The sequence below is a fragment of the Antechinus flavipes genome, chromosome 6, assembly GCF_016432865.1.
Source record: "Antechinus flavipes isolate AdamAnt ecotype Samford, QLD, Australia chromosome 6, AdamAnt_v2, whole genome shotgun sequence".
Lineage (NCBI taxonomy): Eukaryota > Metazoa > Chordata > Mammalia > Dasyuromorphia > Dasyuridae > Antechinus > Antechinus flavipes.
Genome location: NC_067403.1, coordinates 250,297,818 through 250,315,512, shown reverse-complemented (window position 1 = coordinate 250,315,512; position 17,695 = coordinate 250,297,818). Strand labels below are relative to the sequence as shown.

Here is a 17,695-nt window from a genome sequence, read left to right as displayed (position 1 = left end):
AAGTTAGGGCTATATAAAGAGATCTATGGATCATATTCATATAGAGGATAATGTAATCCCTTTGAGTTGAAGTCACAAAGCAAAATAATCTGGAAAGGGTAAGAGTAAAGGATCCAGAATAGAACCTGGGAATGGGAGAGAGACTGGCACCTAAATGTAGTAGGTATGACTTGCATGAATATCCAACCACAGACACTGAGACTACAGACAGGAAAGGGGATCAGGACAGAGCAGTTTATTGAAAAAATTTAAAAAGGGAATGAGGAGGAAAAAGTGTGATTTATTTTTTCAAAGAGGTGACAAAGTATGAGAACTAAAAAAAAAAAAAATTAGCCATTCAAATTGGAAATTAAGATATCATTGGTAACATTGAACAAAGCGGTTTCATTTGAATGATGAAATCAAAAGCTACACTGCAGAAAATTAATTTTAAAAAATACAGGGAAAAAGAAAATTGAGAGACCAGTTCTAGATAGTCTCCTCTGGAAGTTTAAACATAAAACAGAGGAAGAAATATAGGGTAGCACAAATAGATAAGACTGAATCAGATCACAAAGTGTTTTGAGGCTGGGTAAGACATGTGCATGTCTCTATGGAGCCGGGAAGCAGCCAATAGATAAAGAGATAACTGAAGACTAGTGAGAGAATGGAGTTAATAAAGGGGCAATCTGCTGGAGAATATGAGATAGAGTGGGATCTTTTTTGTTTTTAGAAATTAGCTTTTTATAAGGATAAGGACCACTTCTTCATTAAAGATGAGGTTGAAGTAATAAAATGAGAAAAGGCATAAGATGAGAGATGAGAATGGAAGAAAGAACTCTATATGGTCTCATTTTTCTTCAATGATAGATGAGACAAAATTCTCAGATGAAACTGTATAAAGAGGAATAGAGAGAGAGAGGGAGGGAAAGCATGAGACATTTGAGGAGAGAGGAAAATATTTTGAAAATCTGCAATGGTTAGTGGGACAGTGAATCAAGAGGCATGTAAAGAGATCCCAGAAAGTTTACAGGAATATTATTTCAAAGCTGCCAGGTTAAAGAGAAAATATTGGAAGCAACAAGAAAGCAAATTTAAATAAGTATGATGGAGCTACAATAAGGATTATACAAAATCTAGGAGCTACTACAGTGAAGGATCATAGGTCTTAGAAAACTATATTCATAGAGCAAAAAGAGCTGAGGTTATAACCGAGGATAACTTAGTCAGTGAAGTTAAGTATAATCCTAAATAGGGAAAAAAATGAACATTTAACAAACTGAAAGACTTTCCAATTTTTATGTCAAAAATCCTAGAATTTAAAGGAAAATTTGACATATAGCATCCAGGAGAAATATAAGGTAAAGATAAAAGACCAATTATAGGGGTCTCGATACATTAAATTGTTTACTAAAAAAAAACAATTAGGGGCATATAAAAAGATTGCCTTGCTGAAGGGAGGGTCCAGTTAAGATTGCATAATGTATATTTTCAGTGAACCCAGGAATTTTGTGACTTCTCCAGTGTCCTTCAGCAGCATGTGAATTGAACTAAAGGAAGTGAATAATGAGCATAATACAAGCTTGGGTTTGGCTTATAGATAACAGGACAAAATAGGATAAGATAAAAACATAAGAGACTGGAAAAAAAGATGGTATAGAGTTAAACTGGTTCACCAAGTTATTCAAGATGTTGTGGCCAATGCAAGGGTAGTGGCCTGGGAAAAAACTGAGAGGTAGAGTAATTTGAGGTTAGTTCTTGTGAAAATAATCCATTTTGCAAAGTCTATAAAGCAGAAGCTCGATGAGGACATCAGGAATGGTTCTTCTGAGATTTGAACGGTGTCTAGTATTGTGTCATTTATATGAAAACATTCAATGAAAACTGAGTAGATCCTCTCAAATCATTGGAGAAGAAAGGAATTTGTGACCAAAGAAGAACTACAAAGAAGTACATTATGGAATGTGAATTAGATAATTCTGATTATATTAAGTTAAAAGATTTTTATACAAACAAAATCAGTGCAGACAAGATTAGAAGAAAAGAAGAAAACTGGGGGAAAATTTACATCCAAGGGTTCTGGATAAAGGCCTCATTTCAAAAATATAAGAGAATTAACTCAAATTTATAAGAATTCAAGCCATTCTCCAATTGATAAATGGTCAAAGTTTATAAATGGACAATTTTCACATGAAGAAATTAAAACCATTTCTACTTATATGAAAAAATGCTCTAAATCACTATTGGCCAGAGAAACGCAGATTAAGATAAATCTGAGGTACCCCTACACACCTCTATGATTGGCTAAAATGACAGGAAAAGATAAGGATGAATGTTGGAAGAGATATGGGACACTAAACCCTAACCCTAACTCTGACGGATGTGGCTCTCTTCAACAATGAGATAATTCAGGTCAGTTCCAATAGATTTGTGATGGAGAGAGCCATCTACACCCAGAGAGAGAACTGTGGAACTGAGGGTAGATCACAACATAGTATCCTTACTCTTTTTGTCATGGTTTGCTAGAATTGTATTTTCCTTCTCTTTTTTTTTAGTTTTTGATCTGAGTTTTCTTGTGCAGCAAGATAATTGCATAAATATGTATACATATATTGAATATATAAAATTCTATATTTTAACATATTTCACATATAGTGGATTACATGCCATCTAGTGGAGGGGATGGGGATAAGAGGGGAAAAGTGGAACACAAGGTTTTTCAAAGATCAATGATGAAAAATTATCCTTGCATATGTTTTGAAAATAAAAAACTTAAATTTAAAAAAAACTTTAAAAAAAGAATAATGTGGCTACTTGAAAGCTACAATCCAAAAAAAAAAAAAAATGATCAGGTCAGTGGCTAAGTCTATTATCATTGAAATATTTTCCCAAATGCAAAAAAAAAAAAAAAGAAAGAAAGAAACTGTTCATCCTAGTGACTGATCCATTGCTGAACCCAATGGCATTTTGTGTGCTTCTTGATTTCTCTAGTGTTGTACACGATTAGTTAATTCATTCTTTTTGGTGTCTTTTCCTCTGTGAGCTTTTATGTCACTTCCAAGAGCATTAGAATTGGAGAAAAGTTTGGTTCAGATACTTTTTCTCTTTTTTATTATGTATATGAACTAAGGCATTTATTTCATTTATCTACTCCAGACCTTAACTGTATCATCTGCAATTTGAGACATTAGTTCTACATGTCTTCTGAGGTCTAGTGCATTGACTTTTGAAGGATATATTGAATTTCCTGACATGGTGACTATCTAGAAAATGACTGATCTATTCAAATCAATTAGAACTCATTAATTAAGCCCCAACTATGCATCAGGCACTTGCTGGACCTACTCCAGAACAATACATCTCCCAAATTTTTTACTTTATACTGATCATTCTGGTACCACTAATGGTCTCCTTATCTCCACTTAAAATCTCTAGGTTCCTTCAAAACTCAACTCAAATATTATCTTTTTCTTGATGATGTTCTTGATATTCTCTTCTTCCAAGTTTTCCTATATTTCCATGTCTATGTTTTGTTTATACTATATTATACATGTGTTATTTCTCCCAAGAGAATGTAAGATCCTTGAAGATAGGGTTGATTTCATTTTTGTATTTATATTTATACCCTCTACCAATAGTCCATTAGTGTCCATAATTTTCCACTTCCCCAATGGTATTTACCATTTTCCTTTTCTGTGGTTGGCACAGTGTATAGAGTATTAGGCCTGGAACCAGAAAGACTCATCTTCCTGACTTCAAATCTGGCCTCAGACACTTACTATCTGTGTGACCCTGGGCAAGTCACTTAACCCTATTTGCCTCAGTTTCCTCATCTGTAAAATGAGCTGGAGAAGGAAATGGTCAACTGCCAAGAAAACCTTAAATGGGGCACAAAGAATGAGACATGACTGAAAAATTATTGAACAAAAATAAGCATTTATTATGTGCCAGGCACTGAAAATACAATACAAAATTTATAATTGAATATGGGAAGGCAAAGGAAGCTGGAAAGAAAGAAGCAAAGAAAGAAGTAGAATAGGGGCATAAAGAATTAAAGAAGAACACAACCTGGTGAAAAAGGAAGCAATAGCTGGCCTGGACCCCATCATTAAATGGAGGCTGGGAGGAGCTCTCTACCTTCAAATCAAAAGGATTGACCAGAAGGGAATTATTGGAAGCTCTAGTGCAGAAGTGATCTAAAAGGTAAAGAGTTTCTGGGCCATGAAGGAGAAAAACAGAGAAGTACAGCCTTTTCTGCTATTAGTTTATTGAGTTTTTCTCATTTAGGTTGTTGGTATCCTCGACTGTGGAGCTAGCTAAAATCGCTTTATCTTTTGCACTTAATTACCATTTTGGTTTGATAACTCATGAAAAAAAATCTAATCCTCCATCATATTAGTCATATGACCCAGACGTCTAAATCTTCCTTTTTCTTATGTGCATTTTTCAACAGTTCTCTTTTGGGAGAGAGGAAGAAGGAGTTCATCACTATTGGTAACCAGCCTACCATGATAGCTGAGAGAAAGGATGAGGGGAAAACTCTTCTAACAAAGACTAATTAAGTAAAACAAATATGTACTATGTACATTTATAGAAACATTTTTGAACCATGTGTGGCATATACCATTCAGGATATAGATAAATGCTTTTCATCAAATGAATATATTCATGAATATAGTCATCAAATATAGTCACATTTTGATCATTGCTTTGATTAGCATTCTTATGTTTTCTAAATCATTTTTCTTTACAGTTTTTCTGTTTACTACATAAATTGTTCTCCTGGTTCTGTTCTTTACCTTGGAGCACTTCATACTACTCCCCAAACCTCAAAAGTAGTCTTTGGTCATCTCTTATAATTCGATAATACTACAGACCATTTTAAAAGTATCCAGCCCGGACTTAACTGAGTTTCATTGGATAAATGATGGACAGAAACAGCTACACCCAAGGAAGGAATACTGGAAAATGAATGTGAACTATTTGATTTTTGATTTTCTTCCCGAGTTATTTTTACCTTCTGAATCCAATTCTCCCTGTGCAACGGGAGAACTATTCGGTTCTGCAAATATGTATTGTATCTAGGATATACTGCAACATATTTAACATATATAGGACTGCTTGCCATCTTGGGGGGGCGAGGAGGGAGGGAGGGGAAAAAACGAAACATAAGTGATTGCAAGGGATAATGTTGTGTAAAAATTATCCTGGCATGGATTCTGTCAATACAAAGTTATTATTAAATAAAATTAAATTTAAAAAAAAAAAAGTATCCAGCCCGGGGTGGAAGAAAGATAGATGATGTCCACATTGGTCTCCAAGTGCTCGTAGGAATGCTAGAAAGCTAGAAATCTTGTCATCCTTTTTAGTGAGAAGTCCAAAGCCATCAAACTTCTGTAAAAGAAGCCTAGGAAATAGAGCAAGTACATAACGATACCCTCCATCTCCAGCTTGGGCAATCATCATGTAAGTGGAAGAGTGTCAGAGAAAATCAAAAGCAGCCAAATTAGCCTCTCCCAGAAAGGGACAGCCATGCACAGAATCTTTACACTACTCTATCACAAAGCTGATGGAGAGTCTCTCCTTAATGGGGTGGCGGCCCCAGTTCCAAAGCTAAGTCATGTTTTTATTCTACACTCACTGAGGTAGACTGCACTCCCAACTTCTAAAAAAGTGTTACTGCAGCTCTGTGGCATTAAATACTTTTTCTTCTTCTAGAAATATAGGAAATTTGCCAATTCCAAATATCAGGCATACCAGATCCCACGTACATACATCAGTTCTTGTAACAATTTAAGACTATGGTCAAAAGATGAAGAAGCAATTTTTTCCTTCCACTCCTTCAGTTTCTTTTTACTTAGAAAAGTCTTATTTTAAGTGATTTTTTTTACCCCGTCTCCCCACCCCAGACAAAAGGGATAAATGCCTGCTATCACATAGGGTGCGGACATTGATAGATGTTCTTTATATAAGATATGGAAAGTGTCAAGATGGCATGCCAGTTTTGTCCCTTCAAAGTCAGGGAACCACACAAGCTGCTCCTACTCCCTTCTCCTGCCATCCCTAGGAATAGTGACCCATGGTGTCTCATTGGATTTTTTCTAGTTCCTTTCCTGCATTCTCTCATTTGATAATTAACACAGCAACAAAATCTTCATAAATACACACACACACCATTAAATTTGTTTAAAATTTATGAAATTCTCTTTTTGGTGATTATAAAAAATGTAGCAAGGGGTATATTTATTTAAAATGAATGCAATTTAAAAATATCTTCAGACATTTCTGAAGACAGGCTTTGTAATTCTGAATTCTTGTGGGTCTCCATCCGAGTTGGGTGCCTCAGGCGCTTGAATGGGCTCTTTAGATGCTCTGAAGCTGACTTCTTGCTAAGGAAATATCTCAGCAAACAGTCAGCCTCTTATCTCCACAACAGACTGGGTGGTGGCGTGTAGAGTTCAGAATCAGAGTATGGAACAAGAACTCAGTCCCTATTGGATAAGAAAAATAGTATTAAAATTGGGCCCTGTCATAGCCTAGGAAACAATTACTTCCTCACTTCCATCCCCAAAGCAGAGCCATGGTCTTGATAATTCCCTTATTCTCTAGAGTGTCCGGGACTTCCCCAAAGTGACACTAATCTCCTTAGTATTGTCTATTCTTTTGTGTCTCAGAGATTAGAATTTGACCTGAGATTTCATTGATTATAAAAACTATCCAGGTAGTAAAAGTTTGGTTTATACCAAATAGGTATAAGGTATAAGATCAGGAAGGATCTGACTTGTAAACTTGGATCCATAGAGGTCAAATGAATTGCCACATGTCAAATAGCCAAAAGGTGTCAGAGGCTTGAAGACTTGAACGCTGGTCCTCCTGGCCCACAGGATGGCTGCTTCTTGTATTCCCTCTCATAAATAAGCTTGGACAACTCCCCAAAGTAGAGGGCCTCCTGCTACACAACTATCTGCCACGTGTCTCTTCTCCTCGGTCTCCTCCTCAAATTTGGTTTATCTTATTATCCCTCGTGGGCTTTTCCTTTCTGCTATGCACATTCTAGTGAATTGGCTAGTAGTAGTCAGGTAATATCTAGAACGAGACCAACATAGGGAAGTGGAGAAGGGAACAATATAAAAGAATAAAAACTCTGGATTTCATAAATTCCACTATCAGTTTATAGGGCAAACACTCAAAAAGATTAGCATCCATTGAATATGGAATAATCAAAATATAACCTGGATCAAGCCAACATTTACCTATCAAATCAAAGTAGATTTGAACCATAAAAAATATGATAAAGAAAGGTCGTGTATGTGGCCGTTCAATAGGCAATAAAAAGCTGCTCAACAATGGCAGTTATTGGATAATCAATAGTCTCATGATTGCTCTAGTCTTGCTACTGACCTGCAAGTGGAATCCAGCAGAAGAATCCAACAATACCACCCCCCACTGTGGAAATATTACTTTCCTAGTCAATCACAGGAGGTAAAAAGGGAGTAAAATCATCCAAATCCAGTGAGCATGGTACCCTGCAGATAAGGGGAAAACATTTTCAATATCAAGATTAAACAAGTGAATATGGACTAAGTGCCCAATACAGCAATGCTCCGGGGAGATATGAAGGGTAAAAAACCAGAAGTCTCTGCCCTTCAGTAGCATATGCTCTCTAGGGCAATATAACATATGTAGAAAAGTTTATATAATTAAATATAAGGTAACATTAGGAAGAGAGCAGCCAAGGAAGGAGGAATATCCACAAAGGGTTCTAATGAATAATTGTACTTTAGCTGAGAATTGAAGGATATTTTAAAAAATTATTTAAGTGGATTAAAGTAGAGGCAGCTAGGTAGTGCAGTAGATAGAGCACCTGTCCCGAGTCAGAAGGAACAGAATTCAAATCCAGCCTCAGACATTTAACTCTTACTAGCTGTGTGATCCTGGATAAGTCACTTAACCCCAAATGCCTCACAAACAAAAAAAAAATTTTTTTAAGTGGATATAGGTAAAAAGTATATGATAAGACAATTCTAATAGACTTGGAATGGAAAATGCTATTCCCATGAGGAGAGAAAGAACTATGGAGATTCAATATGGATTGAAGCATAGTATAGTTGTTTTATGTTTTTTTTTCCCTTTTGATCTCATTTTTCTTTCATGATATGACAAATATGGAAATATGTTTAAAACAATTGTACATATTTAACCTATATCAGATTGTTTGCCATCTTGGAGAGGGGGAAAATAAGGAAGTGAGGGAGAAAAATTTGGAACACAATGTTTCACAAAAAATGAATGTTGAAAACTATCTTTACATGTATTTAGCAAAATAAAATACTATTGAAAAGGGAAAAAAGAAAGCCTGTGATAGCCATAACAATGGGAAATAAAGTATGGTGTTTAGACTAGCAAAATAATCTAGTTTGGGTCATGAAATAACAGTCAAACATCGAGTCGAGTAGGCTTGAGTGCCTACTCTTTGCCACGCACTATGCTAAACATTAAGGATACAAGCAAAAGGGGGAGAGAAAGAACAGGCCAAAAATTTGAGAAATTTCAGTGATAAAAAACCAGTAAGTTTTCATCTATAAGTAAAGGAAATCCAAGAAATTACTTACCAATTGCAAGGTAGCATTGAGTATAGCAACATATGTTCAGAATCAACTGCAGAAGAAAAGCCTGATTATGGTGCCTAATTATAATACCAGTAGTTGGCAATTCAAATATCACAAATAAAAACTAGAAATTATCTCTCAGTATCTTTAAGAAGAAAGCTTGGATGATTAAATTTGGAAGCTAGAGGACATGGAATTAGAAAGAAAGGGGAAAGAATATCTTCATCCATATCCTTCGACAGAAATCACTGATTAAAGACACATTTCAGTATGAGTCAGTAACTGTTCTTGTCAAAGACACAGTAATGAAGGAAATAATTCAAGACAATTGTTCTGGAATGATAGAACATGAGGGGAAAATAGAAACAGAAAAAATCCACTGATAACCATCTCAAAGAGATCTTTTGTAGGAAACACTCAGAAATATTATTGACAAATTTTGAAACCACCAGATCAAAGAGAAAATTTTACTACAAAAAAAAAAAAGAAAGAAAGAAAGAAAGAAAAAGAAAAAGAAAGAAAAAAAATTCAAATATGCTGGAGCTACAACTAGAATTGTACAAAACTTAGCAACAGCTACAATAAAAGGTCACAGGTCTTGTAATCATATCTAACAACAATCCCAAAGACCAAATCCAATTTTGGGCTTGTGGCCAAAAATAGCACATCCAGCAAAATTATCTATAATTTGGATGGAGAATAAATGGACATCCAATGAACTTGCAGATTTTCAGGACTTTCTACCAATCAAACCAAAATTTAACAAAAAATTTAACATGTAAGGGCCAACATTAAAAATCAAATTTAAGGAGCTCAACACGGACAAACTGTTTGAACGTGGACAAATTATTTATGTTTTTCTTTACAAGGGAAATGTATACTATATGTTTAAGATTCACATCAACAATAGGGTAGCTCAAAAGAAAGATTGGCCAAATTAAGGTAAAAATAGTAATCATGTTATACAAATGAGATACAAAGGAGGAATAGACAGACGCAGTAGAGGGTGAGGGGGACCCATTATTCTGAAACCTACTTGCAGCAGGAATGGGTTCAAGAAGCATACTACATATCTACAATGAAGAGTACAGCATCTTCAAAATCTATAAAGTAATAAGGGGAGAAGGGATGGATAGATGGGGAAGCAAAGAGTGAAGGAAGAAGACAAGGAAGGAATCTGTGGAAGGAAATTAAATAATAGCAAGACAAGTTATGGAGCAAAATTTAATTAAAAAATCAACAGGGATAGGAAAAATACGTGTGTGTGTGTGTGTGTGTGTGTGTGTGTGTGTGTGTGTGTGTGTAAGTGGGGTGTGTGTATGTCTACGTGTGTGTATTTATGTATATACCTATATATGTATACATAAATATATCTTTTCTTAACTGTAGGTTGGAGTGGGAAAGATGAAAGGAGGAAAAAAGAACAAAGTAAATAAAGTATGCAGCAGAGAACCAAAGAACAATTTACAAAGAACTAAAGAAAAATAGGTGCTCGTGAATATAATTTCTTCTACTAATATATCTACCTTCTTGAACTGGTAATTTGTTATTGTATATTTGAATCCTCCCTGATGTTCTGCTGGACAGATGACAATGTTCTCTTTTGTTTTACTTTATTTTGTTTTGTATTCCTTTTTTGTTTCTTTTTTTTCCTTACTCTATTTTTTCAAATAAAATAAACTTTAAAATAAGTAAATAAATAAATGAAGTTCACTCAATTACCTAATTCTTCTTTGGTCCAAGTCAGACAGATTAAAATTCTTAAGACTCCTAATCCCAGAAGGGTCTTTATGACAACAGATTCCAAGGCAAGGCTGCTGATCTAAACATAAAATAGTAATCAGTGAGAAATGCTATCAATTCAAGTAAATTAGTACCTGATGCCCTGCTCAAAAGTTTCCAAAGACATATTCCTCCTGATAAACCTGGGGAAATCTCTCCCATCTTATAAAGACAAAGACCTCCACAATCAACCCAGGTAACAGGAGTCAAAGATACCACCTGTATGTGTCTACTGGACAAAAGAAGGCACAGACAGTGGATTTGTTGGGACTTTTACAGTGCCTGGAATGCTGTCAGAGGGGAGAATTGTAAAAAGAAATGAGAATTTTGGAGTAAAGACCTAAAGAGAGAATTAGTAGCTTAATACAAGAGATACAAACCTTATCCAAGAAACCAGCAAAGACAGCTGAAAAATTTTAAGTACTAAGAAGTCAAAAATAAAGTTAACACAATATTTAGCAACTACTATCATAAAGGAAGAGAATGTATGAGTAAAGTATTCCAAAAGGAAAAAGAACAACTATTCTACAAATTAAGTATAATTCAGTACTGAGGGGAAAGTAGATCTTTTCTGAAAGAGAGGACTTTTACGTAATCCTGATGAAAAGGCTGAAGCTGAGTATTTGCACTGAAAACCAGACAGGAAATCTGCGGTACCCATAAGCTATCTTTGTGGCAACAACCCCCTTTTTCCCCCAATTAACCCTGTATCTCTCTCAGGTCATGATTCAGGAGGCTTATGCTAATAAAGATCTATGGGAAACTATTCTTTAAAAATAAGGGCATAGGGGACACAGTATGGATTTAGGTATTCCATTAATTTTCGCTCTCAGATACCCTTTATTTTGAGAGGTCTTCCTAGAAGTAGACTCTTCTACTTCCTCCCACCCCAAGCAAAGGGATAAAGACTCCAAGATTGATACAAGAAAGGGTTGCTGCTACTAATACTTACTCCTTAGTAGGCATGAAGGGGCCAGGGAAAATGCTAATTCTTGCCACTCTTATCATTTGTTGGGTTGAGAAGCTAAGAGTGTTGAGTTGTGTTCCCTTCTCTTGGGACATTCAGTAACAGGGGCCCACATTATTCAGCATGGAGGCTTGCCTGATATTTTCCTTATCTTTACTTATTTTGTTAATAATGTGACTAATCCCAAACTAAAGAAACTGAACCATACACATATATTATGATATTATATTATATTATATTATGATAATCATGCAGTTGTTTCTCCAAGAGATCATAAAAAAGGAACAGATAACAGAGGATTTCCCAGTGTATGTGTGGGCAATTTTAGCTTCCTAAAGGTCACCACCACCTGAGTTATGAGGATCATAGACTTAAAGATGTTTAGAAGTCCTGAAGCTCAATCTGGTTAAGAGAATGTCTCAAATACCAGTCAGTGTAATACCTTGCTTCCAGCAAACAACAGAGATCAAATGAGGGGTGAGAAGTAAGTCTCTGTGGAAGGAAAAAAAAAAGTATCAGAAAGCAGACCCTGCCATTGGCTGATTTGTGTTGTAAGACGGTAGAATCAAATTCAAATAAAAATCAGGGTCCTTAAACTTATACATAAGAATCCCTGCTGGCTAAACATTGACTTAGAATCCTCTTATATTTTATTAATTTATTAATATATTTTATTAATTGATAAATATATTTTATTAAATATTCTCAATTACATTTTAATCTAGTTGTGTTGAAGTCAAGAATGCTAAAAAGAGTGATAGGGTTAATCCTTCATCTCCAGTGCTGTACCTACTACCATAGCTTTTGTGTTTCCCTCTTCTGAACTCCCATAATATTTGGCTTTTTTCCCCATTAACAACTATTCTCCTTAGTGTTCTCTATGCCCATGAGCACATATTTATGTCCATTGGCACTGGAAATTCACTGATTTTTTTTAATCTCCCAATAATAAAAGTAAGCTCCTACTCCAGAGTTTATGGAATTAAAGAATAATGGATACAGAGGTTCATCCTTTTGTCAGCCCCATGTAGTCAGTAGGAAAAGATTATGGCTTGAATCCATATCTTCCTGACTTCCAGAATGGTTTATCCACCTGCCAAACTGCTCCTTTCATCCCCTTCTCTAAAGGGGCTTAGAAGACTCCCCCAAAAGACTCCAGGCAGACAGTCCAAGTGCCACAAAGCCCATTGACTCGGCCTTTTGCTGTCGGTCTGCTACAATCATTCTGACAATGAGTCCCCACTCACCTCATTTCTTGAGCTATTTTCAGAAGTTCAAGCAGGTTCCTCCCTAGTAGGTGGCAGGAGACTGAATCCCAGTGGGTCGGTCTGCTAACATTGTGTTCGGTCTTTTGAGGACTGTTCTTTTGGTTTGGCATAGGAGTTGATTTGGGAGGAGAAACATGAACATTCCGAATACGTCTTTTCCTAGAAATGGGAAAAAATCTTGTCCAAGTTCATGCAATGAATGTAAACTAAGCAGATACTAAATGCCAGATTCTGGGGATAAATTCAAAAGCAGCAAAACAATATCCCCTGCTGTCAGTTAACAAACATTAATTAATGCTTATTATGCTCTAGACACGGTAATAAGCACTGGGGCACTAAGAAAGGCAAAAGATACTTTTTTAGAACTGGCATCATAATCAATAATCATTTATTATAATAATAAATTATTATTTCTAAATTATAATACATATAAATACATTATATTTATATTATATATTTTATTTTATTATTATTATATTGCATATATTATATAATACATATTCTATTATATATAATATAAATAATTATGAAATTAATTTATTTATATATAAATAAATATTTATATAATAAAATAATCATTAATTAAATACCTACTGCATGCCAGGCACTCAGTTAAGCATTGGGGATACAAAAAAGAAACAAAAGCAATCCCTGCCTTCAAGGAACTCGATCTAATGGGGGAGACCACAGGCAAACAATAAAAAGAATAAATTGGAGATCATCTGAGAGGGATTAAAGAGATTAATTTCAGAGCACTGTGGAAAGTTGCTTCAGAAAGTGAGGCTTCAACTGAGACTTGAAAGAATCTAAGAGAGAAATATGAGGAAGAAGAATTTTCCAAGCATGGGGGAAAAGCATGGGAAGTAGGGAGATGGAGAATGGAGAGCCAGAAGAGCAAAGGCCATTGTCACTGGATTACAGAGTGTGTAGAAGGAAAGAAGCCACAAGACTATTGGTGTAGGAATTAACAGGTTAAGTAGGGTACTGAATGACAATTGTGGGCAGACCTGCATTCAGGAAGATCGCCTTGATAGTTGGTATGGAAGAAGGACTAGAGTAGGGAGAGACTTGAAGCAGCAATACCATCCACAGGGTATTACCATACCCCACTTTGGGATGACAAGGGAATATATGAGGGGGGTTTCAGTATCAAAGGACAGAGGGGACTTATACTAGAGATGTTACAAAAGAAGGATTTACAGGACTTGATGACTAATTTGAAATTTGTATGGGAATGAGAAAGAAGGATGAGTTGAGGATGATTCTCTGCTGTCAGTCCCACCTTTTGTTGAAGATTGATGGAAATATAAACTAATAAGCAAGAGGAGAGCTAAGCCAGGGTGACTTAGAATGAACAGATTAACTGGATATTAACTGGTACAGTAATAGAAATCCTATATTTACTCACCTAGGTAGTATGCATGTCAAAGAAAACGCAAGTGACGGCCGAGGACCATTTGTATTCCACGGGTTATAGAAGAGAGTACAGTCATATCTAGTATAAGTTTCATAAACCTAAAGGCCAGAGAGATACTATTTAGAAGAAGATACCCAGTTTTATTCCCTATACCCTTAATCCCATGTCAATCCCCAGATTTGTTCCTTCAATCATACCCCTTCCTTCTCTATTTTGTGATCTTCCTTTAATCAACTGGCTCCTCTATTGCCTACTTTTTATTCCCTCCAGTCTTAAAAAGCTTTCACTCAATCCTAGTATTCCTTTCAAGACAAAATTTTCTATTCTTTTTTTTTAAACCTTTTATAGCTAACTTCAGAGAACATACATTGTCCTTCATCCCTACATACTCTTAATTTCTTGCAATCTGACTTCTAGATCCACCATTCAAATGAAACTAGTCTTTTCAAGGATGTCAGTGATACATTATTTTCCAAGACTACTGATCCCATTTCAGTAATTCATTTAACCCGATTACATTTGACACTGTTGATCACCTTCTCTGAGAAATTAATTCTTCCTAGTCTCATGGGGCTACATGGTTTCTCTCCTAACTCATGAGTCATTATTTTTTAGTCTTTATTTTCAGATCATCCTTTCGCATTCTTTCCCTCTCTTTTCTTTCCCTTTATGTCAGCTCCCATGAGTTCAATTTTCAACAGTTAAGTGATTCCACAAATGGAAATTCAGACTTCTTGTCCCTCCTGACCTCTCAACTAACTCATCTAACCATCTCCACCCAAATGTCCCATCAAACTCAACAATTCCAAATTAAAGGTCGTTAAATTCCCCTTTGAACTATCTCTTCAGTAATCCCCAATTCTGCTAAGAAAATCATAATCATCCTAGTAATTCAGAAAGACCACCTCAGTTTTTCTTTATTTACTTTCCAAACATGACCAATAGGTTTGTGTTTAGTAAACATAAGACCAACTTTTAGGTAGACCAGAGGCTATCAGAAATGATAAATATCTCACTTGAGCTCTTTATAATGGAAAATTTTCCAATTTGAATTTTTTAAGATATTTCCTCAGGGACTAATAACAAGCTGAGTGATCTCCCATATCTCATTTGAGAGGTTCAGCACCAATCAGGGAGTGGACCTCATTCAAGAACAACAGATATACCTGGGATAGTCCTAAATATAAAGATCACCAGAGTTCAAATAAGCTTTCCTAGAAGACCTGTCAGATAAGTAGAGAATCTATAATATGTTGAGACTGAATTTTCAAACGTAGCTGGAAAAGATAGTGAGCTTACCTAAACTGAGATCCTAAAACCCAAAGGAAACCACCTTAGTCTGATATTAAAAGCCAGTGAACGTTAAGTAAGAAGGAACCTCTCCTGAGAATGGAGATCAAGGACAAGACACTGTCTCTTTATCTCCTATTTTGATTGTGCCCCCCCCAAGCCTTAGTAATCATAATACTTAGTAGAAAATTCAGTTTATTTTCCATTTGGATATGTATGTTATAGGGTAATAAATAGGTCCAATAAAGACTTGGATAGATTCAATATATGACTATTACCGTGATCATCTCTTACCATTTTCCTGATCCCACAGTGTACCACAAGGTACTGTAGCTCATATTGATCTTCTAGAACTCTAGTAACAGGACAGCCAAACCCAAGATGCAACTCGTGCGATTCCACAAATGTACCATCACCAAACAGGTCTTTCTTCACAAAAACCCAGAGCACATATTGACTACACGCTGTTATCACTGTGGAAAAACAAATGACAAATTAGAATTTAGCCTTAATCACAGTGAAAACTGTCAACAGAATTTTACTGTCTTGGTTTCTGGGAATAGCTGGAGCTACACAAAGCAGGGCCAAGAAGCCGGTTTTCGAGATCAAGTAGCAGAATGAGGAAAACTGGAGGTTCCCCTGGGCAGGAGACCTGTTGAAGGAAAGGTAGAAATTTAAGCGAGAAGAAAAGGGGAAGACAAAATACAATACGATTATTTTCAGGGCCTGAGTAGTTTCCTATGACAAGCAGGATAATATGGGTGTTCCCCCATCCTGTTGGATCAATTCTGAAGTAATTGTTTCAAATCTTGGAAGGTTGTTACTTAGTGGGGGACACAACTAGAATAGGTTCTTTGAATCACTTCACTTAGCACACACAGGAGATCACCGTCAAGAACTTGATCATTTCAAGCCTCATTGTAAGGCTCTGCTTTCCAAGCCAGAAGAAGCAGCTCAGAGAAATCTAGATTATTAGTTTATTCATTAAACATGTCATCTTGATAATTATGAAAATCATAATCATTTTCCACACCCCCAGAGGGAATAAAGTTAGAACAGCACCATTTGATTGGATAGAGGAAAGAAAAAAGCAGGAGAAATCAAAGACATTAATAGGCTTCAATGATAAATTAAACTGAAAGAAGGGTCAGAGAAAGGGACAGGGGGGGAAAGGGAGGATTTATAAGTGCCTACTGTGTGCCAGGCACTAAGCTAAGTAATTTACTCCTATCTCATTTGATCCTCACAATCTGGGAGGAAGACGACATTATCAACCACATTTAACATTTGGGGAAATTGAGGCAGAAAGCAGCAAGTGACTTGCCAAGGACCACATAGCTAAGTGAATATTGAAGGCTGGATTCAAACTCAGATTTTCCTGACTTCAGCACTAGAGCATTATTCATTGTGCCTCCTTATTGTTGTCCTGCCTTCTTGAAGAGGACTCAGAACACATCACTGTTGGGATCACTGACTAATTAGATAAATCTGAGCTCAGAAGGTTCTACCACAGGTCAGACACATTAGGAACATTTGACCCTCTTGCTATTTCTGGGAAGGAAGAAAAGGTAGAATGAGTGAGGACTCCATGGAATTACGAAATTGTTGAAGAAACAGAAGCTATTCTGGAACAAAATTCATTGTAACAGCAGAAAAAGAGAAATATAAAGGGCTTGATTTCAGACATGATTGCTTGAGAGGAAGAAGCCAGTCAGGGGGAAGGATCCTGCTACCAACTGCAAACAAAAAACTTAAATTTGTACAGGAAGACATCGAGACCGAGAGGATTCATATAGGAGATTCAGCCACTGTGGAGTAAAAATGGAAACCATGGGAATGGGGAGATTCTCATAAAGACAGAGTGAAAATCAAAACGAGAGATGTTTAGAGAGGAAGCATCTTCAGTGAAGAAGCAGAACCGGGAAGAACAACAAAAGATGTCCTACAACAAATACTGTAAGCCACAAGTCTCTCATTAACCAAAAACAGAAAACAAGGAAAATAGCAATTTCAGCTCAGAAGAGCTAACTCTCTCTACAACCCTAAGAAAGCTGAGTATGAGACAACTAACACTTCAACAAGGAACCAGATATTCGAGATAATAATAGTCGCTGATATCTATTTTAAAGTTGCAAAGCACTTTACAAATGTTAAATCATATTTGGAGACAAATGATAAAGATACCCGATTTTTCTTGGACCCAAACTAGACAGAAAAGGAGGCACAGGATTCCTAGGGCCAGAAAGGCTTTCATCGTACCCAATCCTAGAGCAAGGCTGCTGACCTCAACCTAAAACAAGCAAGCTGGAAGAAGATCCAAGCACTCAGGTGATTTTATATAACATCCCACTCAGGTGTTTGCAATGATCTATTCTTTCTAGGT

General features: G+C 36.1%; 1 protein-coding gene across 1 annotated transcript; it reads right to left on the bottom strand.

The window, feature by feature from the left end:
* Nucleotides 1-6,155: 6,155 nt before the first annotated feature.
* LOC127540755 (placenta-specific protein 1-like) lies at nucleotides 6,156-17,590 on the bottom strand. Its single transcript, XM_051965594.1, has 8 exons — nucleotides 17,497-17,590; nucleotides 15,607-15,785; nucleotides 14,014-14,120; nucleotides 12,585-12,764; nucleotides 11,780-11,829; nucleotides 10,311-10,410; nucleotides 7,381-7,505; nucleotides 6,156-6,470 (listed from the first exon to the last, which is right to left on the bottom strand). The coding sequence occupies exons 1-7, from the start codon at nucleotides 17,564-17,566 to the stop codon at nucleotides 7,445-7,447; spliced, it is 747 nt and encodes a 248-aa protein (XP_051821554.1). The 5' UTR covers nucleotides 17,567-17,590; the 3' UTR covers nucleotides 6,156-6,470; nucleotides 7,381-7,444.
* Nucleotides 17,591-17,695: the final 105 nt, after the last annotated feature.

What these genes read in the sequence shown, in the direction of transcription:
- LOC127540755 (XM_051965594.1), bottom strand. Translation starts at nt 17,566, where the DNA reads ATGAAAGCCTTTCTGGCCCTAGGAATCCTGTGCCTCCTTTTCTGTCTA. An exon ending in TTGGGTCCAAGAAAAATCGG is followed by an intron (nt 15,786 to 17,496) that starts GTATCTTTATCA and finishes GTTTTTCCACAG; the next exon opens with TGATAACAGCGTGTAGTCAA. An exon ending in TTGGACCAAAGAAGAATTAG is followed by an intron (nt 7,506 to 10,310) that starts GTAATTGAGTGA and finishes CCTTATCTGCAG; the next exon opens with GGTACCATGCTCACTGGATT.